This window comes from Podarcis gaigeae (assembly GCF_964106915.1).
Source record: "Podarcis gaigeae genome assembly, chromosome: 4".
In the NCBI taxonomy this organism is placed as follows: Eukaryota; Metazoa; Chordata; class Lepidosauria; order Squamata; family Lacertidae; genus Podarcis; species Podarcis gaigeae.
Window position 1 is genome coordinate 41,697,783 of NC_139677.1, and position 15,249 is coordinate 41,713,031.

Below are 15,249 nucleotides of genomic sequence, written 5' to 3' on the forward strand. Positions count from 1 at the left end.
GCAATGTAGGAACAGTTGCATTATGTCTGCTTTCATTATGCTCAAGGTAAAGCTATCCAGTCTTTTCAACAGTGCCTGTTTTTCGCTATAAAAAACAGCAAATCAAAGGCAGCTGCAATTTTCCACAATTCAGGTTCTGCTTCTGAACATCATACCTTCTGATTCTGAGGTGCAGGTGTAAAGTGCCAGCGTTTTGTATGCAAAATGGACCACTCATACACAAGATGAAACCATCAACTGCCTGGTGGAGCCCTTAAGTTTGTAGAAATAGAAAATATCTGGGGAGGGAACCCTGAAAAGGAGGGGAGTCAAAAGACAGCCTAATGAGCCTGCTCAGTTGTCATGGCATGCAAATCAGCTGTCAGAATGGTGGCAAAATGGATGAGGAGGGTAATGGAGTATCCTGGGTACAGGCATGGCTGACTGACTGGAATAATGGACAGGAACATTCCACACTACACTACAGTGGTACCTCAGATTAAGAACTTAATTCGTTCTGGAGGTCCGTTCTTAACCTGAAACTGTTCTTAACCTGAGGTACCACTTTAGCTAATGGGGCCTCCCTCTGCTGCCGCGCCACTGCAGTGCGATTTCTGTTCTCATCCTGAAGCAAAGTTCTTAACCTGAGGTACTATTTCTGGGTTAGCGGAGTCTGTAACCTGAAGCATATGTAACCCGAGGTACCACTGTATTCTGTTGCAGGTCCCAGTTGTACTACTAAAATACCAGTCTTTAGCCTCACGATATGTATGTATATATAATAGATATATACCACACCACACTCATTATGGCAGGAAGTCCTTGCCCCAACAACCTACAGCTTTCCAGTTGAAGGATCTAAAACATGAGTGTCGGCTCTGGCCACATAATTGAGCAATGTAATGGTTTCTTTTAGTGTCATTTCCCACATTCAACTGGGCATGTATGTGTCAGCGGAAGGTTTGCAATTGCGATCCCCTTCCTCCTTCCATTTCTGCTTAGAAATGTGAAGAGGTATGTGGAGGGAGGGGCCTTTATAGTGCAGGGACCCCAAAGCAACACATTGAACCAAACCAGCAGATCGTCATTCGGTGACAACGTGGGACAGAGTCTTCTCAGGGACAGAACCCACACCAGACTGGTGCCATCCCTTGCGCAATTCACGAGGCAGAGACAATAATATATTCTAAACTCCTCTTAAACACCAATGGTTGCCCTGAACCTCCCATTGATTCAGATTCTTGTAAATTTTTCATTCTGTTTTGTACACCACTCTGTTTTATTTGAGCAGTTTCAATCTTGTTTTTAGGAAGTTTCACCAAACACTATTGTTTTAATACAAACCATTTAAAGCACCATTCGTAAATAAATATACACATACGCACTCAAATGGGATTGAGTGAGGGATGCCACCCAATGTCAAGGTGGTGGCACCCCCTAAATAAAAATTAAGAGCACCCAAGTGTAAACATGTCCCAGCATTTTGGACTAAAGTCAACATAAGGTGCTTACTCATTTGTAGAAAGGGTGCCAGGAAACAGCTTCAACCTGAAATTCAGTTCTTGACCAAAAGGCCTTTACTATGGATCATAAATCAATGAATGAATTAGTCATAGTCGGGGGGGCGACTTCCTTTCAGGTTAATATTACATAAGAAAGTAACACGGGCAGAAGCCCCACTTTTGAAAAAGCAAGGCCATGACTAGATAACAGACTAATGGAATAGGTGGTCTCAAGCCTGTGGTGGGATGGAGACTCACCTTTGAAAGGGGTCAAAACGGAAGCCGGAAGATAAAGGGTTCAGATCTTAAGAAAGCTCATGGGATCTTACCTCCTCACACTTGGTCCCCCAGACACTTCCTTTCTAGCTCCAAGGAGGCAGGGAAGGGGCAGGGAAAGAAGGCAGGAAGGAGATCACGCCAGGCACTAGGGAGCAATATTCTTCATGTTTCCTTCCGTTGCTCTTCCCAGTCTCCTTGCTGCTAGCATGCTGAAAAGACGTGCATGAGGGATCTAGTAGGAGTAGGTAAGATCTCAGGGGATTTCTTGAGATATAGGTCTTCTCTGAAGGGGCCTACCTGCTGGGCATGGCTGGCTGGGGTGGGGCCAGGAGAAGCAAGGCCTTTAACATTGCAACCACATGATCCTGCAAGTCTTCCCTCCCTCCCAGTTTCTGAGACAAAGGAGTAGAGCTGGCAGAGACACAGGCTGTTGGAAAGAGCTGAGCTTTCTGATGCCTCTCATACCTTTGCTTCCTTTTGCCTAAGAACCTCAGATTTGATTCCAAAGCCTCGTTAAGACTCATGAATTCATTATGCTTTTTGCAGCACCAGCCGATACACATTTCTGGTAAAACAGTGCCCCTGTTTTCAAACTCTTCTAGTCATCTGTATGCATACCAAATCCCAACTTTGGGTTCCTTCCAATAAGTGTGTAAGATCCAGGTACTGTAGCTCTATAAATAAAGCTGTCAAAACATTTAAGAAGTTGTTTCAAAAATGTCAAACAGTGGAACACACCTAACCCTTTTGAAATCTTTAGACAGAGAGATATTGACTGTTGCTTAATAGGAAAACCTTTAGACTAGTTTGGTGTAGTTCAGTGATCTTTTTTATGTATGCTAGTCTGAATAATTTAAGTTATAGAAAATATAAATACAGATTTTTTTAAAATAAAAAATAGGTTATTGTTTGTTTGTTTGTTTGTTTGTTTGTTTGTTTGTTTTAAAAGTGACACTGCTGTTCAATAGTATGTGTCAGGCATTTTATAGGACGTTACAGATGACCCCTTTGTTACTCTCCTGAACTTGATGTAGGGTAAAATTGTTTTTACAACCTGGCAGGATAACACAGGCTTACTAAACATGCACACTGTGCTACCACTTGGTAAATGGTCACATATCCAGCTTACTGACAAATGTTTAGGGATAGGAGAAATAATTTTGGAAAGCTGATATAGACATATTTAGAAGCATTTTCTTCTTCTATTGCTACCTCATGTATTCCAGGCTCAAGGCCTGCCACTGGAAACATTCAGAAACTCAGCCCTGGCTATTAGGACTCTGTGTCTTCTCTGAAGATTTCTTGCCATTTCTGGCAGCTAAGAACATAAGAGATGCTCTGCTGAATCAGACCCAAGGCCCGTCTTGTCCAGCATCATATTCTCAAAGTGGCCTACCAGATACCCATAGGGTGCTTGCAAGCACAGCACTTTCTTCAATTCCCCCTACAGCATCCTGCTTATTGTTTTGACTCTGAGGTCCAGCGCCGAGGGCCTTCTGGCGGTTCCCTCGATGCGAGAGGTGAGGTTACAGGGAACCAGGAAGAGGGCCTTCTTGGTAGTGGTGCCTGTCCTGTGGAACGCCCTCCCATCAGATGTCAAGGCAATAAACAACTATTTTACTTTTAAAAGACAACCTGATTAGGGAAGTTTTTTATTGTCTGATGCTGTATTATTTTTAATATTCAGTTGGAAGCCGCCCAGAGTGGCTGGGGAAACCCAGCCAGATGGGCGGGGTATAAATAAATAAATGATGATGATGATGATGATGACGACGACACAGAAGAGATCACTTGGACAGTGAAGTCATTGATAGTCACTGTTTTACTTATTATATCAACTGCTCCGTGAAGAAAGGTTGCAGTATTTGGGACTTTGCTGTTTGGAGAAAGGACGAGTAAGAAGTGACATAACAGACATTATAAAATTATGGATGGCGTGGAGAAAGTGGGCAAAGAAAAGCCCACCCATGCTAGAACTTGTCGACCTCCAATGAACTAGAATGCTGAAACGTTAAGCACAATTAAAATTTAGTTACGTTATGGAACCTACTGCTACAGGACGCTTGCATATTTCCCACAGGCATCTGTTTATCCACTGTTAGAACGGGATGCTAAACTAGATGGGCATTTTCTTATGTCTCAGACAAGTCACCTTGTCACATATCTGGCTCTGAGCAATGCAGCAGTAAACCTGCATTATTGTGCACTCTGCCTAAATAATAGTGAGATTGTTTGGCACACAGGTATCACAGGAAATAGTGAACGTGAATTGGCAAAAAGTTTAATATTTGACAAAATGAACTGGTTTTGTGCTAAAGAGAGCAAAACTAGGGCTGCCATATATCTGGGATTTCAAAGACGGAATTGACATCCAAGGGGAATCGCCGAAAGGTGATGCTTTGTCCTGGTTCTTAAGCAGGTTAATTGAAAAATCACATTTTTATTTGTGTTTTTGTAAAAATAAAAAACAGCACACACACAACCCTCAAACTTGGGGTTTGTCTAAAAAAAGCTCAACTTAGGGGTCCTGGTTTCTACTTTTTGGAGTATGTCAACCCTAGCAAAACCGTTTCTGAAATAGATCCACCAAGATTCAAAACGTTCACCTGGTCTCAGAGAGCCCTTCTGTGTACATTTAAGTAGAGTTAGCTTTTAATGGCAAAAATTACAGGTAATTTTCACAGGCAGAAAGATAACTGTTTTCTATAATGGACTAGATGTTACTGATTCAGTGTCATTTATCTTTTCAGAGACTAAGCAATCAACCATTTCCCGTGAATCCATTTGTTCTGCTTCATACTGTATGTGCCTGTGATAACGCCAGCATTAATGGATCCTCTTCCTCCTCTTTTAAAGCAGATGAGATAGTATGAGCTTGTTGTTATACCAGGTGTATTTTCATCTTCTAGGTGTTGGCTAATCCTGTTCTGAAGTTTAATGGTCTTAAAAAAGGATATGGCAATTGAATTATATATTCTGCTTATCAAAGAACAAAGGACAAAGTAACTTGCAGGTAAGTTTAGGTGTGTTTAATTAAAATGAAAAACATTTAATGGACGTACTGAACATCTACACCAGTTAAAATGTAAGAACATGGATGTGCTGTGGATGTAGTACAAAGTAGTACTAATACAAAGAGGTACAATAAACCATGAGGAAGGTATGAGAAGAACCCTAGAGTTCATTTTGCTGTGATTACATAGAAACTGCTTCATTTTGGCTAAACATTTGAAAAGCAAACTTTCAACCTCCAGAACAAGCTTTGCACAGAAAATAATGCACAGATGCTCTTTTCAAGCTTCCTATATTATGGTTTTAAACCCCGTGTGCCTTTGTTAATTTTCACCCTGGTTTTTATTATATTAAGAGTAAACAATCTTTTTCATTGGTTCTGTTAGCCTACAAAGAACTGTAAGGTTATCGGAACAAAAGAAAATCTTCAAGTCGTTCAGGTAAGTGTAGTTTGTGGACTAAATAAAGGCATGATCGGCCCAAGCATTTTCGGATACACAATCGGCACAGTTGGGCCAGCCTAGGAGGGCCTGGAGGAAGAGAGAAAAAAGAACAGTAGTATGAATTCAATAATGTCAACTCAGAGATAAGTACAGCATATATCAGTGCGCAGAAATCTAGTCTATAAGGAGACTGTGAATCAAGGGTAGGCAGATAATCCAGGTAAAAAGCTAGATAGAAAAAGCATCATCAATTCAAATTTAGATTTTAGCTTCCATTGGAATAATTGGGAACCTAAATTACAATATACAGTATGTTTATCTCACTAAATAATTTTTGAAGCACAATAATACATAACCTGGGCTTTAGTTAAACCAAAGTAATTTAATAAAATTTTCACTACTCTGTATATAGAGATAAATGCTACACTCTTGTCTGGTGGCTTCCCATTTCCATTTTTGCTTTACAATTTAATGAAAGCCCCCAAAGTTCTGAAATATTACAGGCATAGGATTTCCCAGATTTTTATGCACAGGCAAAGCAGATCACTTCCTTTCCCCATCTCCATATATTTCATTTGTATAGCCATGATCTAATTGGCTCAAATTTTTTTAAAGTCATTCAAGGACATCCCTGTAACCAATTAACCCCTAAGAACCTCGGTGGACAACAATAAGACCTGACAATTTGCAAGAAGCATGACGGTGATAAATGTCTTGGCCATTACCTTCCCGAAGCAACAGTGCCCGTTCAACAGAGCTATTAGGTGCAGCAAGATCAAGAGCACATTTTAATTCAGAATTTCTACATTTCAAGCTGGCCCCGTAGTCTGTTAACAAGTTGACAATTTCTGCACTGGATTTTCTAGCGGCTGCATGAAGTGGTGTGTCCAGTCCCTTACCCAGGTTGACACTAGCTCCTTGGAGAGAATGTATGGAAATGAAAACAAACTAGTTAGCATTACATGGAAAGAAGACAAGAAGACAGCAATGCGAATTTTTATTTCCTCCTTTAATACTTTTTCTTAATGCTGGAATAAATTTCTTCTCTAAAAACTATTTCTATGTCAGCAGCTAGGTTTGTTCCCTCCCCCCCCCCCCCGGGAACTGAGGAACAGATAAGAGAAGTAGGGATGGAGTCTGCATTTAAAGGCAAACTTACTTAACTCACTTTCTGAAACAATATGTGAAACACAACTATCCTTTGAAATTCAGACTTCTTTGAATTTTGCTGTGCTCCAGACAAGTAATATGCACAAAATGCATTTCCTAGGGTAAAATGTGCATAGAAATGCATTTTGGAAATAACATACCAAAATGCATTCTGTTAGGGAAAATTACTTGCAAAAATGACATCATCATTATCATCATCACAACAACAACAATAATATCTTAGCCCCTGGAACCAAGACTAGCTCCAGCCTCCAAAAGTGAGGTATACTGACACCAGTCCTCCTTTTCCTTCAGGCAAGGACAATTCTCAAGGCTTGGAGTAATTACCGTATTTTTCGCTCTATAACACACACCCGACCATAACACGCACATAGTTTTTGGAGGAGGAAAATCCACAGGCATGCCACCCGTAGGCATTCCCTCCATAACACGCACAGACATTTCCCCTTACTTTCTAGGAGGAAAAAAGTGAATGTTATGGTGCAAAAAATACGGTAATGTTATTTAGGGAGATGAGGGAGCATCCCACTGACACCTGTCCCTCCCAGGCACCAGGGCAGTTGATTTCTTGCAGTCTCCCTAGGCCCGGAGATACAGCACGACAACAAACTTCCCTCAGCATCTGTATTAGAGACTTGGCCGGGCTACATGTTCTGCCTGCTTTTAGGAAATGGAAGCTTAGGAACTGGAGGTGATACCAGGCCAAGGTCTGCACAGAATGTTCCAGACTTGCATATATATCTCCCTGTCAGCCATTTGGAGTATTTGTATTTATTTATTTGAGTTTCAACACTATTTACAAAGATACAGTAAAAACAACTAAAACAGTTTGTTTTAATGGGGGGGAATAAGATGGGTTTAAAAACAATACAAAATAAACACCTTTACACCCAGCTGGAAAAGCTTGTTGAAGCAAAAATGTCTTCAACGGTTTCTGGAAATTACAAGTAGCAGACAGCTGCCGTATCTCAACAGAGGTGCTGTTCCACAGAACAGGGTCAGCTGCTCTGAAAGCCTTGCTCCATCTTACGATGGAGTGTGTTCCTGAAATAGTGTTGGGATGTTTAGGAATGCAGCAGCCCACCAATCCCATCCAAGAAAACCCAACACACGCCAGAGTACCTAGTTCTAAAAGTTTCTTGACACAGTCTGTCCTTTGATTCACGCAGGCCACATACAGTGCTGTTCCATGCTGTGGGTTTTCTTGGTCCACATCAACACCATTGGCTAAAAGAATTTCCATACACTCCCTGTGGCCTATGTAAACACAGAGAGGAGAAAACCTTGTTGAACTATGGGGCAGCAAGTGGCCTAAAGGTAAAGGGACCCCTGACCATTAGGTCCAGTTGTGGACGACTCTTGGGTTGTGGCACTCATCTCGCTTTACTGGCCAAGGGAGCCGGCGTACAGCTTCCGGGTCATGTGGCCAGCATGACTAAGCCGCTTCTGGCGAACCAGAGCAGCGCACGGAAACGGCGTTTACCTTCCTGCCGGAGCAGTAACTATTTATCTTCTTGCACTTTGATGTGCTTTCGAACTGCTAGGTTGGCAGGAGCAGGGACTGAGTAACGGGAGCTCACCCCGTCACGGGGATTTGAACCGCCGACCTTCTGATTGGCAAGTCGTAGGCTCTGTTTAACTCACAGCGCCACCCGCGTCCGTAGAAACCCTCTAAATGCCCTATAACTAGACATTCCTAAACCCCAGTGACCTTAATCCTGCCTCTGAGGAAGGATGTGGGACGGACTGCTTAACCCTTCCCCCACAGCCATTTTGCTACTCAAAATCTCCTCCAGCTGCTTCCCTTCCCTTTGTTTATGTATTGTATTTCTTTGTCACACAATCACTCTTTGCCCACCAATTTCCTGCCCAAATTCCACACGCACCTTGTTTCTATTTACTTATTTAGAAAGGTTTTGTCCCCATCCTCTTCCTTGCTGAGTTCTACAATGGTTAACACTGTGACTTAGGTGGAAGTTGAGGAAGCTGACAGACAGGATCCACTCCTGGGCTGGTTGAAGACTGAGGTTGGTGAGGCCACATCCAGTGACCCTGAGTCTCCCAGCATCACCAATGAAGCTTAATGCCTCTGATAACTGTTCAGGGCTTTCTACCTGCTCTGCTCATCAACAGTGGCCCGGAACTGGGAGGGCAGGGGGAATGGGCTGGACCCACCTTGTTAGGCAGTCAGTTGGAATCTCATTTGGGACCGACAAGCTTCAGAGAATCTGACATTCTTGTATCTAGTTAAAATTGTCCCAAACCACTACTGTTACCTCTCTTGACAGCTTCATGAATTGGGGAAGCAAAATGATTCTCCAGTTGCGGCCGGGCACCAAATTCAAGCAGCATATCGACGCTAGGGGCACTGCCACAACGGCAAGCATTAAACAGAGGTGTGATCCCATCTAAAGTGACTGCATTCACCTGCAACACAGAACAAAGACAAGACTGAGTGGATGCCGTTAGAGAGCCAAACACTTCCTGTTAGTGATTTCTTTTTATGGTATTTGTGCCTACTTTTAACTCTTCCATTTTTATTATCTTCTTGGACATTCCCAATAATACAAAATGCACACAGTTACCCTGTTAGATCCCATTTTGAAGCAGCATCTCTCATACAGTGGTACCTCAGGTTAAGAACTTAATTCGTTCTGGAGGTCCATTCTTAACCTGAAACTGTTCTTAACCTGAGGTACCACTTTAGCTAATGGGGCCTCCTGCCGCCGCCGTGCGATTTCTGTTCTCATCCTGAAGCAAAGTTCTTAACCCGAGGTACTATTTCTGGGTTAGCGGAGTCTGTAACCTGAAGCATCTGTAACCCGTGGTACCACTGTACAGGAAAGCAAAGGCGTAGCTACGGGAGGCTAGCCAGGTTTTTTGCTCTGGTTAAGCCTCCAGAGGGGCAACCATTGAAGCTCCCAGCCTCTGTGTGCATACACAAATGCGCGTGGAGGGTGTGCCAAACTGGGTCTTTGACCCTGGTGAAATAAAGCCTAGTTTAACCCATGCAGGAAGTCATGGTAGTACTCACCCGAGCACCATGTTCCAGTAACACTTTTGCACAAGCAACATGGCCACCCAAGCAAGCCTCGTGAAGAGCAGTAACATGGTCTATTGTAACAAGGTTCACGTTGAACCCCTACAGTTGAGAACAAAAGGTATGGATAATAAGCAGTTCCCAAAAAATAATAATGTATAGATTTAATATTGGCTTGAAATAAAACACCCTTTCCCAGTGGTTAGATTTGTGGTTCGGCAAAATGAAATCTGCAAGACTTCTCCCAGAACAAGCATAGTTTAAGCAATCCAGTTTCTCTAACTGAAGAGAGATTGGATGCAAGAGGTATAAAATATCAGACTGCTACACTGTCTTACCTACTTCACGGGGCTCTTGTGAGAATAAAATAGAGGGAACATGGATACCACTCTGCATTAGTTCAAGGAAAGGTGAAATAAAAATGCAATTTTAAAAATAATTTTTAAAAACACTTAACATAGCAACATTACTCAGCAATAGAGCCTTCTCCACAATATGAACTAACTGATGTGCTCAGTTCCCCTGAAAACAGAATTTTGTGGGGAATCAGTGTGAAGACAGGTAAGTAGAGAATCTGGTAAGAAATTGATTAATATTTCTCCTTACGGATGCTGAACTGGTGTGAGCATGAGCAAAGTTTGTGAAGAAAAACTGCATTGGGAGAAGAAAAAAACTATGGATGTGGCTGTTTCTAAAGAATTCATGGTTTTGGACTTCTGCTAAGCTAGTACTTCAGGCAGCAGTCTAGAACTTATCCCTCTCTTGTGTTGTTCCAAAAAATTGACACTTTCACCACTACAATAAACAGATCTGGAAAAGGAGGTGGATTTTTGTTTCTAAATCTTGGTGAAAACACCCTGGGCAACCTGCAGTAATTGTGTGAATTGGCCCTTAGTTTATTCCCTTTCATGCAATCTTTGCAAGCTCTGCTCAGTTCAATTTTTATTTGCACACTCAACACTGAATTTATTTGTGTAGTCTGTATGCATTGTTGTGAATAGAATGTTTGGGGTGCAATCCTATACACACTTAACCTGAGGGCAAGTCTCATTGCTGCTCAGTAGACGTAGGATTGCATTGTAAAATCAGGGAAGTATATTAGGGTTTCTTACCTGTGCTATCAAGGTTTTCAACGAGAGGAGGCGCCCTTGAAAGGCAGCTTCGTGAAGGGGAGATCTGTCTGCCCATGAGCCTAAAATAAGATCACTGAAGGATAAGTCTATAGAACAGAGATTTACAGAGGTGTAAATACAATTATGCCCCTTTTTATAGAGGTTTTGTTATTTGGGCATTTCTTGAGGGAAAATGGCATCCTCAAGTTCTCTCCTTTGCTATAACATGCAGGATCAGTTTCTGCCCAGAAACCTTGGATAGGTAGTATATAGGTTATGATGATGATGATGATGAAGAAGAAGAAGATGTCGACCATGCTCTGATATCAAACACATATGTATTCCTCCACTTGCCACCATCAGTGGCCCAATGCAAATGATTTTGCTTTAACATGGGGCAGGGAACAGTGTCTGAACCGAGCATTAGGCTGTTATCTCCCCCACCTCCCGCAAGCCAAATTAAACAAGTAGGTGGGGCCACCCGCCTGTCGACTGCCTGACAACATAATGAAATCAAGCCATGTGGGCTGCACAAAGCACTCTGCACAACCTGACAATCTGCCAATTGTCATGTCTCACAAAACCTATTGCAAGACCCCAGTAGACAGCCATTTTAAACACTTTGCAAGACTCAGCCATCAGAAACTGGTGACCAGACTTCTGTTCCTTCACGGCCCATTTGGAGTCAATAATGAGAGAGAGAGAGAGAGAGAGAACACAACCATACTTCTGTTGTGATCTTGTGCATGCATACAGGGCCGTCTTTACCTGGGGGTGCAAGGGGCGCCAAATGTTTACCTCTCGATCGGTGGCAGTGAAAAGCAATGGAGCGGAAGTCCCCACCCACCTTCTGTTGCTCTGTTACTCCATAGTGTCAAACAAAAGCAGTTTTTTCTGCTGCGCCATTGTTACAGGTGAGTGATCCCCCCCCCCAAAAAAAGGTCAGCAACTTTGAGTTCACCCCCCTAAAAAAAGGGGCACTGGGCGGATCTTTGCACCCCGGCGGCGCATATGCTAAAGATGGCCCTACATGCATATCTAGCAGTCAAATCCCACTGAGCACAGTGTGGCTTACTTCTGAATAAATAGGTGCACACAGTAAATCCATGTAATTTTTATTGTGATATATAGCAGTTGGAGCAGGGGCTCCAGTTACATTAAGCAGAACTGTGCCAGTTTTGTGATTAATTGACATCACCTTCCATTTTCCGTAACTGGGGTATGGCTCTCTTTATACTCTTAAGCCATGAAGCTCAAAGGAGCAAATATTGCCTTACCTGTGATGCTGCAAACAAGAGATGCATTAACGTACAAAATAGCGTGAAATATGAGGGTTAAATATAACCATGAAAACAAGAACAGGCCCAGGCTATAAATATCTGTACGTGTCCGTCTTTTAAGTGCAAGCTTTCTACATGCAGCTGCCTAATGTATTTGCACAAAGAGAGCTGTAGTTTTCTAAGCAATCTAGAACATACCTCCTTGAAACATATGACAAATGTAATTCCCATAAGGTACACCTCTTAAGGCTCCAGGTACTGAAGGCATTTTTCATGAAGCTCTGAGGGTAAATGCAGCAGCGCTGGACAGCATAACTTTAAAGCTTAGCGGTAACAGTGTGTAAGTAATCTAATCGAGGTCAGAGTTGATGGTCAGGTGGTGTTTTGAAAAACGATACTCAGTTTGACAGACTGGCAAAAGGCAACGTGGCAGAGAAAAAGAGCGTAGATAACCAACACTTTTTCATGTGCCCAAAGCTAACCATCTAAATTGTTTTTTTTTTAAAAAAAAAAAATATTAAGCCTTCAGTGAGGGAAACTGATGTGTTTGAAAATAAACATATGCTACCTTACAGAATTGCAGAGGTAAGTGGGAACTGCAGGCCATAAAATGTAGAGAGATTAATAATATCATTCATAACCATTACTGCTTCTGACAGATTTACTGACTCCGACGGGACAGCTCATTGATACTTATGTAGCCTAGACACAAATAAATTATACCTAATAAATATTATAATTGGAGCATTTACAGAGCATTCTGTCTCCATGACTGATATTTGAAAAGCCACATTGTTGCAATTGTGTATTTAAAAGCAGTTTTTCTCCCCTGTTCATGTTTGACATTGCAGATTAAAATTAGTACCGTGCACAACTGTTTGTATTTGCAAGGCTATGAGAATGCCTAGGAAATAAGCCGGCGATAATGGAAGATTTTTGCTAATGTCAGTTTAAATGATGTTAAAACCCCCTATCCCTGCATTCTCCATCGTTTTATTGCCATGGATGAATCATAAGAAGCCAGGACTGAGATGAACCCAGAAGGACATAAAGTCAACACATCTGGCCAATGACCCAAGCTTAACATTCTGTGACTCATTCACATATAGTAAAGTTGTAAACGTGCCGCCCTGCTTGGCAGAGAAAGCAGGAACAATCCAGTTTCATCCCTCCAATAAAAGCGAACCAAGCCACGTGCAACTGCTGTTTGAGCAGACATTTTACTCTCCCAGCAAGTGTCTTCTTTCAGAAAAGGCATATTCTAAATCTTTTACATTGTTGTATGCATAATGATGCAACAGACCCACAATAAGACTGCATTAAATAAATACCGAAATAGTTTAAATAGCAGCATTGCAGAATTCTGGCTTTTAAAATGATAACAACAATAAAAAGAAAACCTTATTTCCTATAACAAAAATAAATATTACCTTATATTGAAGCACATTGGTTTTCCCTAATAATCTGTAATTCTTCATCTTAGACATATTCAATCTAGCTTATGCTTGTATTAATAAAATCATACACATATTTATATTTGCAACCTACTTGATGACAATGCAGTCATGAGTACCAATTTTTGACAATTTCAGTGATTTATTTATTTTTTAGATCAGTTAGGTTTTTTAAACATTTATCTCTACAATTTTACCTGGGGCTATTCCATAGATCTCTTCTGCTATCCTTGCAGCCTCTTTCCTGTTCCCTTTCACAATATAGAAATGGGTCAGTAAAGCCAAAGAGATTTTGATTAAGAGCTTGAAACAAAACAAAGCAAAGATTGCAAAATAAATGTTATTGAAAGCATAGAGTATCGTACTGCCGTCCATTTTGTTTTGCCCTTTGTATAACTTCACAGGTCTCCTAAGTTACATTCACTATTATTGGTATCATATGACATCTATTTTAAACTCTCCGGCCGCTGATGTTCCTCTGTTACCAAAAATACACCCTGTTTTTGTCCCATGCAATCTATTGATATTAAATAACAATGCTTAGGATTTTAAGAAGCTTAATGCTTTTCTCTTCCTGTTCAGATTTGTACAAATTCATGTTTATTTCATCCATGTTTATTTCATCCCACTGTATTCTATTTGTATATTCCATTTTAATATTTGTTAAAAGAGGAACAATCAGCCCTGTGATCTCACAAGGAAATGCAGCATTCAGCATTCCTAAATTTATATAGTAGTTTATTTAGGTTTGAGCTAATTTTTATGGACGTTTGAATGGAACATTTTCTTTTAATTCATGTTTCGAAGTTGCAGTGTTTTAGGAACCTGTTAATAATGTCTCGACAACACTAGGTGGAGCTATTGGAATACAATATTTTCCTGTGTAATCTGTCACAGCTTAGCAGGCCAGAAGAAAGGTTTGTGCCTGCTTACCGTAGTCTAGACCAACTTACATCCACAAAACATTAATGAAAGTGGTCAGTTAATTGCCCTTAACACTAAAAGGAGATTAGCCCACATATGATAATTTGCTGCAAGCCATTTTCATTGCATGATTTTCAGGTCCACAAAATTGCCATTCTGCGAAAGCCATTTTCCAAATTGCATTTAACTCCCCCATCTACCTCATCATAAGTGAGTCTTATGGAGAAAGAACCATTTGGACAAATGTCAAACCACTTTGTGAGGGGAAAAAGGTTTAGTGCTTGTTTTTCCCCAGCCTTCTTTAGTGAAGCCAGAATTGAACCTGGGACATTTGGTACATTTTATTCTTTATATATTGAATTTATATATTGCCCTATACCTAGGGGTCTTACTACTGTGCCTTACTACTAAGATACAGTCCTTTCCCTTAAAGAAGCTAGTATTTGAAAAACACAGTACTGGCTTTCTCTGCCACCAAACCTTTAAACCAGAGGCAAGGAACCTGTGCCCATTCATGCTGGACTTCAGCTCCCAGCAGACCCAGCCAGCAGAGCCAAAGGGAGATTTCCGTCCAGCTACAAATAGCAGACTTGGGGTTGGGAGCAGGATCCAATTCCGATCATGGCTGGGATGGAGGCAAAAGGTTCAAGCTCCCATCCCCACATGGCATAGTCCTGATCTATGGCATTATTCTCCTTATGGCCTTGGCCCATATATATCCAATTGATCACTCACACAGGTGAGGGAGGGCCTCCTGTAAATACCACTGTTATCAGGAGGTCCCTTCCACACAATGGAAGAATCAAGCCTTTAGTGAGTACTGTGGCACCTTCCCTTTGGAATTCCCTCCCCTTGAATATTAGGAAGGTGCCATTTTTGACGCCTTCTCAGCGCTTGCTTACGAACTTCTGTCCTGTTAAGTTGAGATCTTTCCTCATCTGCATCTGTACTGGAATTGTTTTTAAGGCAATTTTATTGTTGCATCTCTTGTTTGCCATCCTAGGCTCCTTTGGGAGGGAGAGCGGGGTGTAAAGTAATAAAAAGGCTAATTGCA

The 15,249-nt window shown here is 41.5% G+C and overlaps 2 protein-coding genes and 1 long non-coding RNA gene across 12 annotated transcripts in view; 1 reads left to right on the plus strand and 2 right to left on the minus strand.

Annotated features, from left to right (window-relative positions):
* The window catches only part of ASB9 (ankyrin repeat and SOCS box containing 9), a 20,286-nt gene extending 17,958 nt beyond the window's left edge, over positions 1–2,328 (minus strand). For 2 of the 6 annotated variants that reach the window (XM_083734575.1, XM_083734580.1), the window contains exon 1: positions 1,811–2,076. The gene's annotated coding sequence lies outside the window, so the exon portion shown is untranslated. Of the gene's footprint in view, positions 1–818; positions 920–1,810; positions 2,150–2,225 lie in introns of those variants that run through there. The other 4 variants (XM_083734581.1, XM_083734578.1, XM_083734577.1 and 1 more) reach the window with 4 other exon arrangements.
* The window catches only part of LOC310842548, a 9,565-nt gene extending 3,603 nt beyond the window's left edge, over positions 1–5,962 (plus strand). The window contains exons 1-5 of one of the 4 annotated variants that reach the window (XR_014563197.1): positions 1,902–2,005; positions 2,307–2,423; positions 4,511–4,627; positions 5,159–5,212; positions 5,831–5,962. This is a non-coding gene — a long non-coding RNA (uncharacterized lncRNA). Of the gene's footprint in view, positions 1–1,867; positions 2,006–2,306; positions 2,424–4,510; positions 4,651–5,158; positions 5,213–5,830 lie in introns of those variants that run through there. The other 3 variants (XR_014563195.1, XR_014563196.1, XR_014563194.1) reach the window with 3 other exon arrangements.
* ASB11 (ankyrin repeat and SOCS box containing 11) lies at positions 4,775–13,835 on the minus strand. 2 transcript variants are annotated; one of them, XM_083734554.1, is made up of 7 exons: positions 13,469–13,835; positions 10,538–10,617; positions 9,420–9,527; positions 8,662–8,812; positions 7,508–7,642; positions 5,941–6,132; positions 4,775–5,302 (listed from the first exon to the last, which is right to left on the minus strand). In XM_083734554.1, exons 1-7 carry the CDS (start codon positions 13,644–13,646, stop codon positions 5,178–5,180), a joined length of 969 nt encoding a protein of 322 aa, XP_083590680.1. In that variant the 5' UTR covers positions 13,647–13,835; the 3' UTR covers positions 4,775–5,177. The 2 variants fall into 2 exon arrangements, with proteins under 2 accessions (XP_083590680.1, XP_083590681.1); XM_083734555.1 differs by lacking the exon at positions 13,469–13,835 and adding an exon at positions 12,016–12,244.
* Between the last annotated feature and the right edge of the window lie 1,414 nt (positions 13,836–15,249).

Excerpts from the sequence above, each read along its gene's own strand:
- ASB11 (XM_083734554.1), bottom strand. The coding sequence starts at position 13,646 with ATGGACGGCAGTACGATACTCTATGCTTTCAATAACATTTATTTTGCA. Across the intron at positions 10,618-13,468 it reads GATCTATGGAATAGCCCCAG|GCTCATGGGCAGACAGATCT; the intron begins GTAAAATTGTAG and ends ATCTTATTTTAG. Across the intron at positions 7,643-8,661 it reads TCATGAAGCTGTCAAGAGAG|GCCACAGGGAGTGTATGGAA; the intron begins GTAACAGTAGTG and ends GTGTTTACATAG.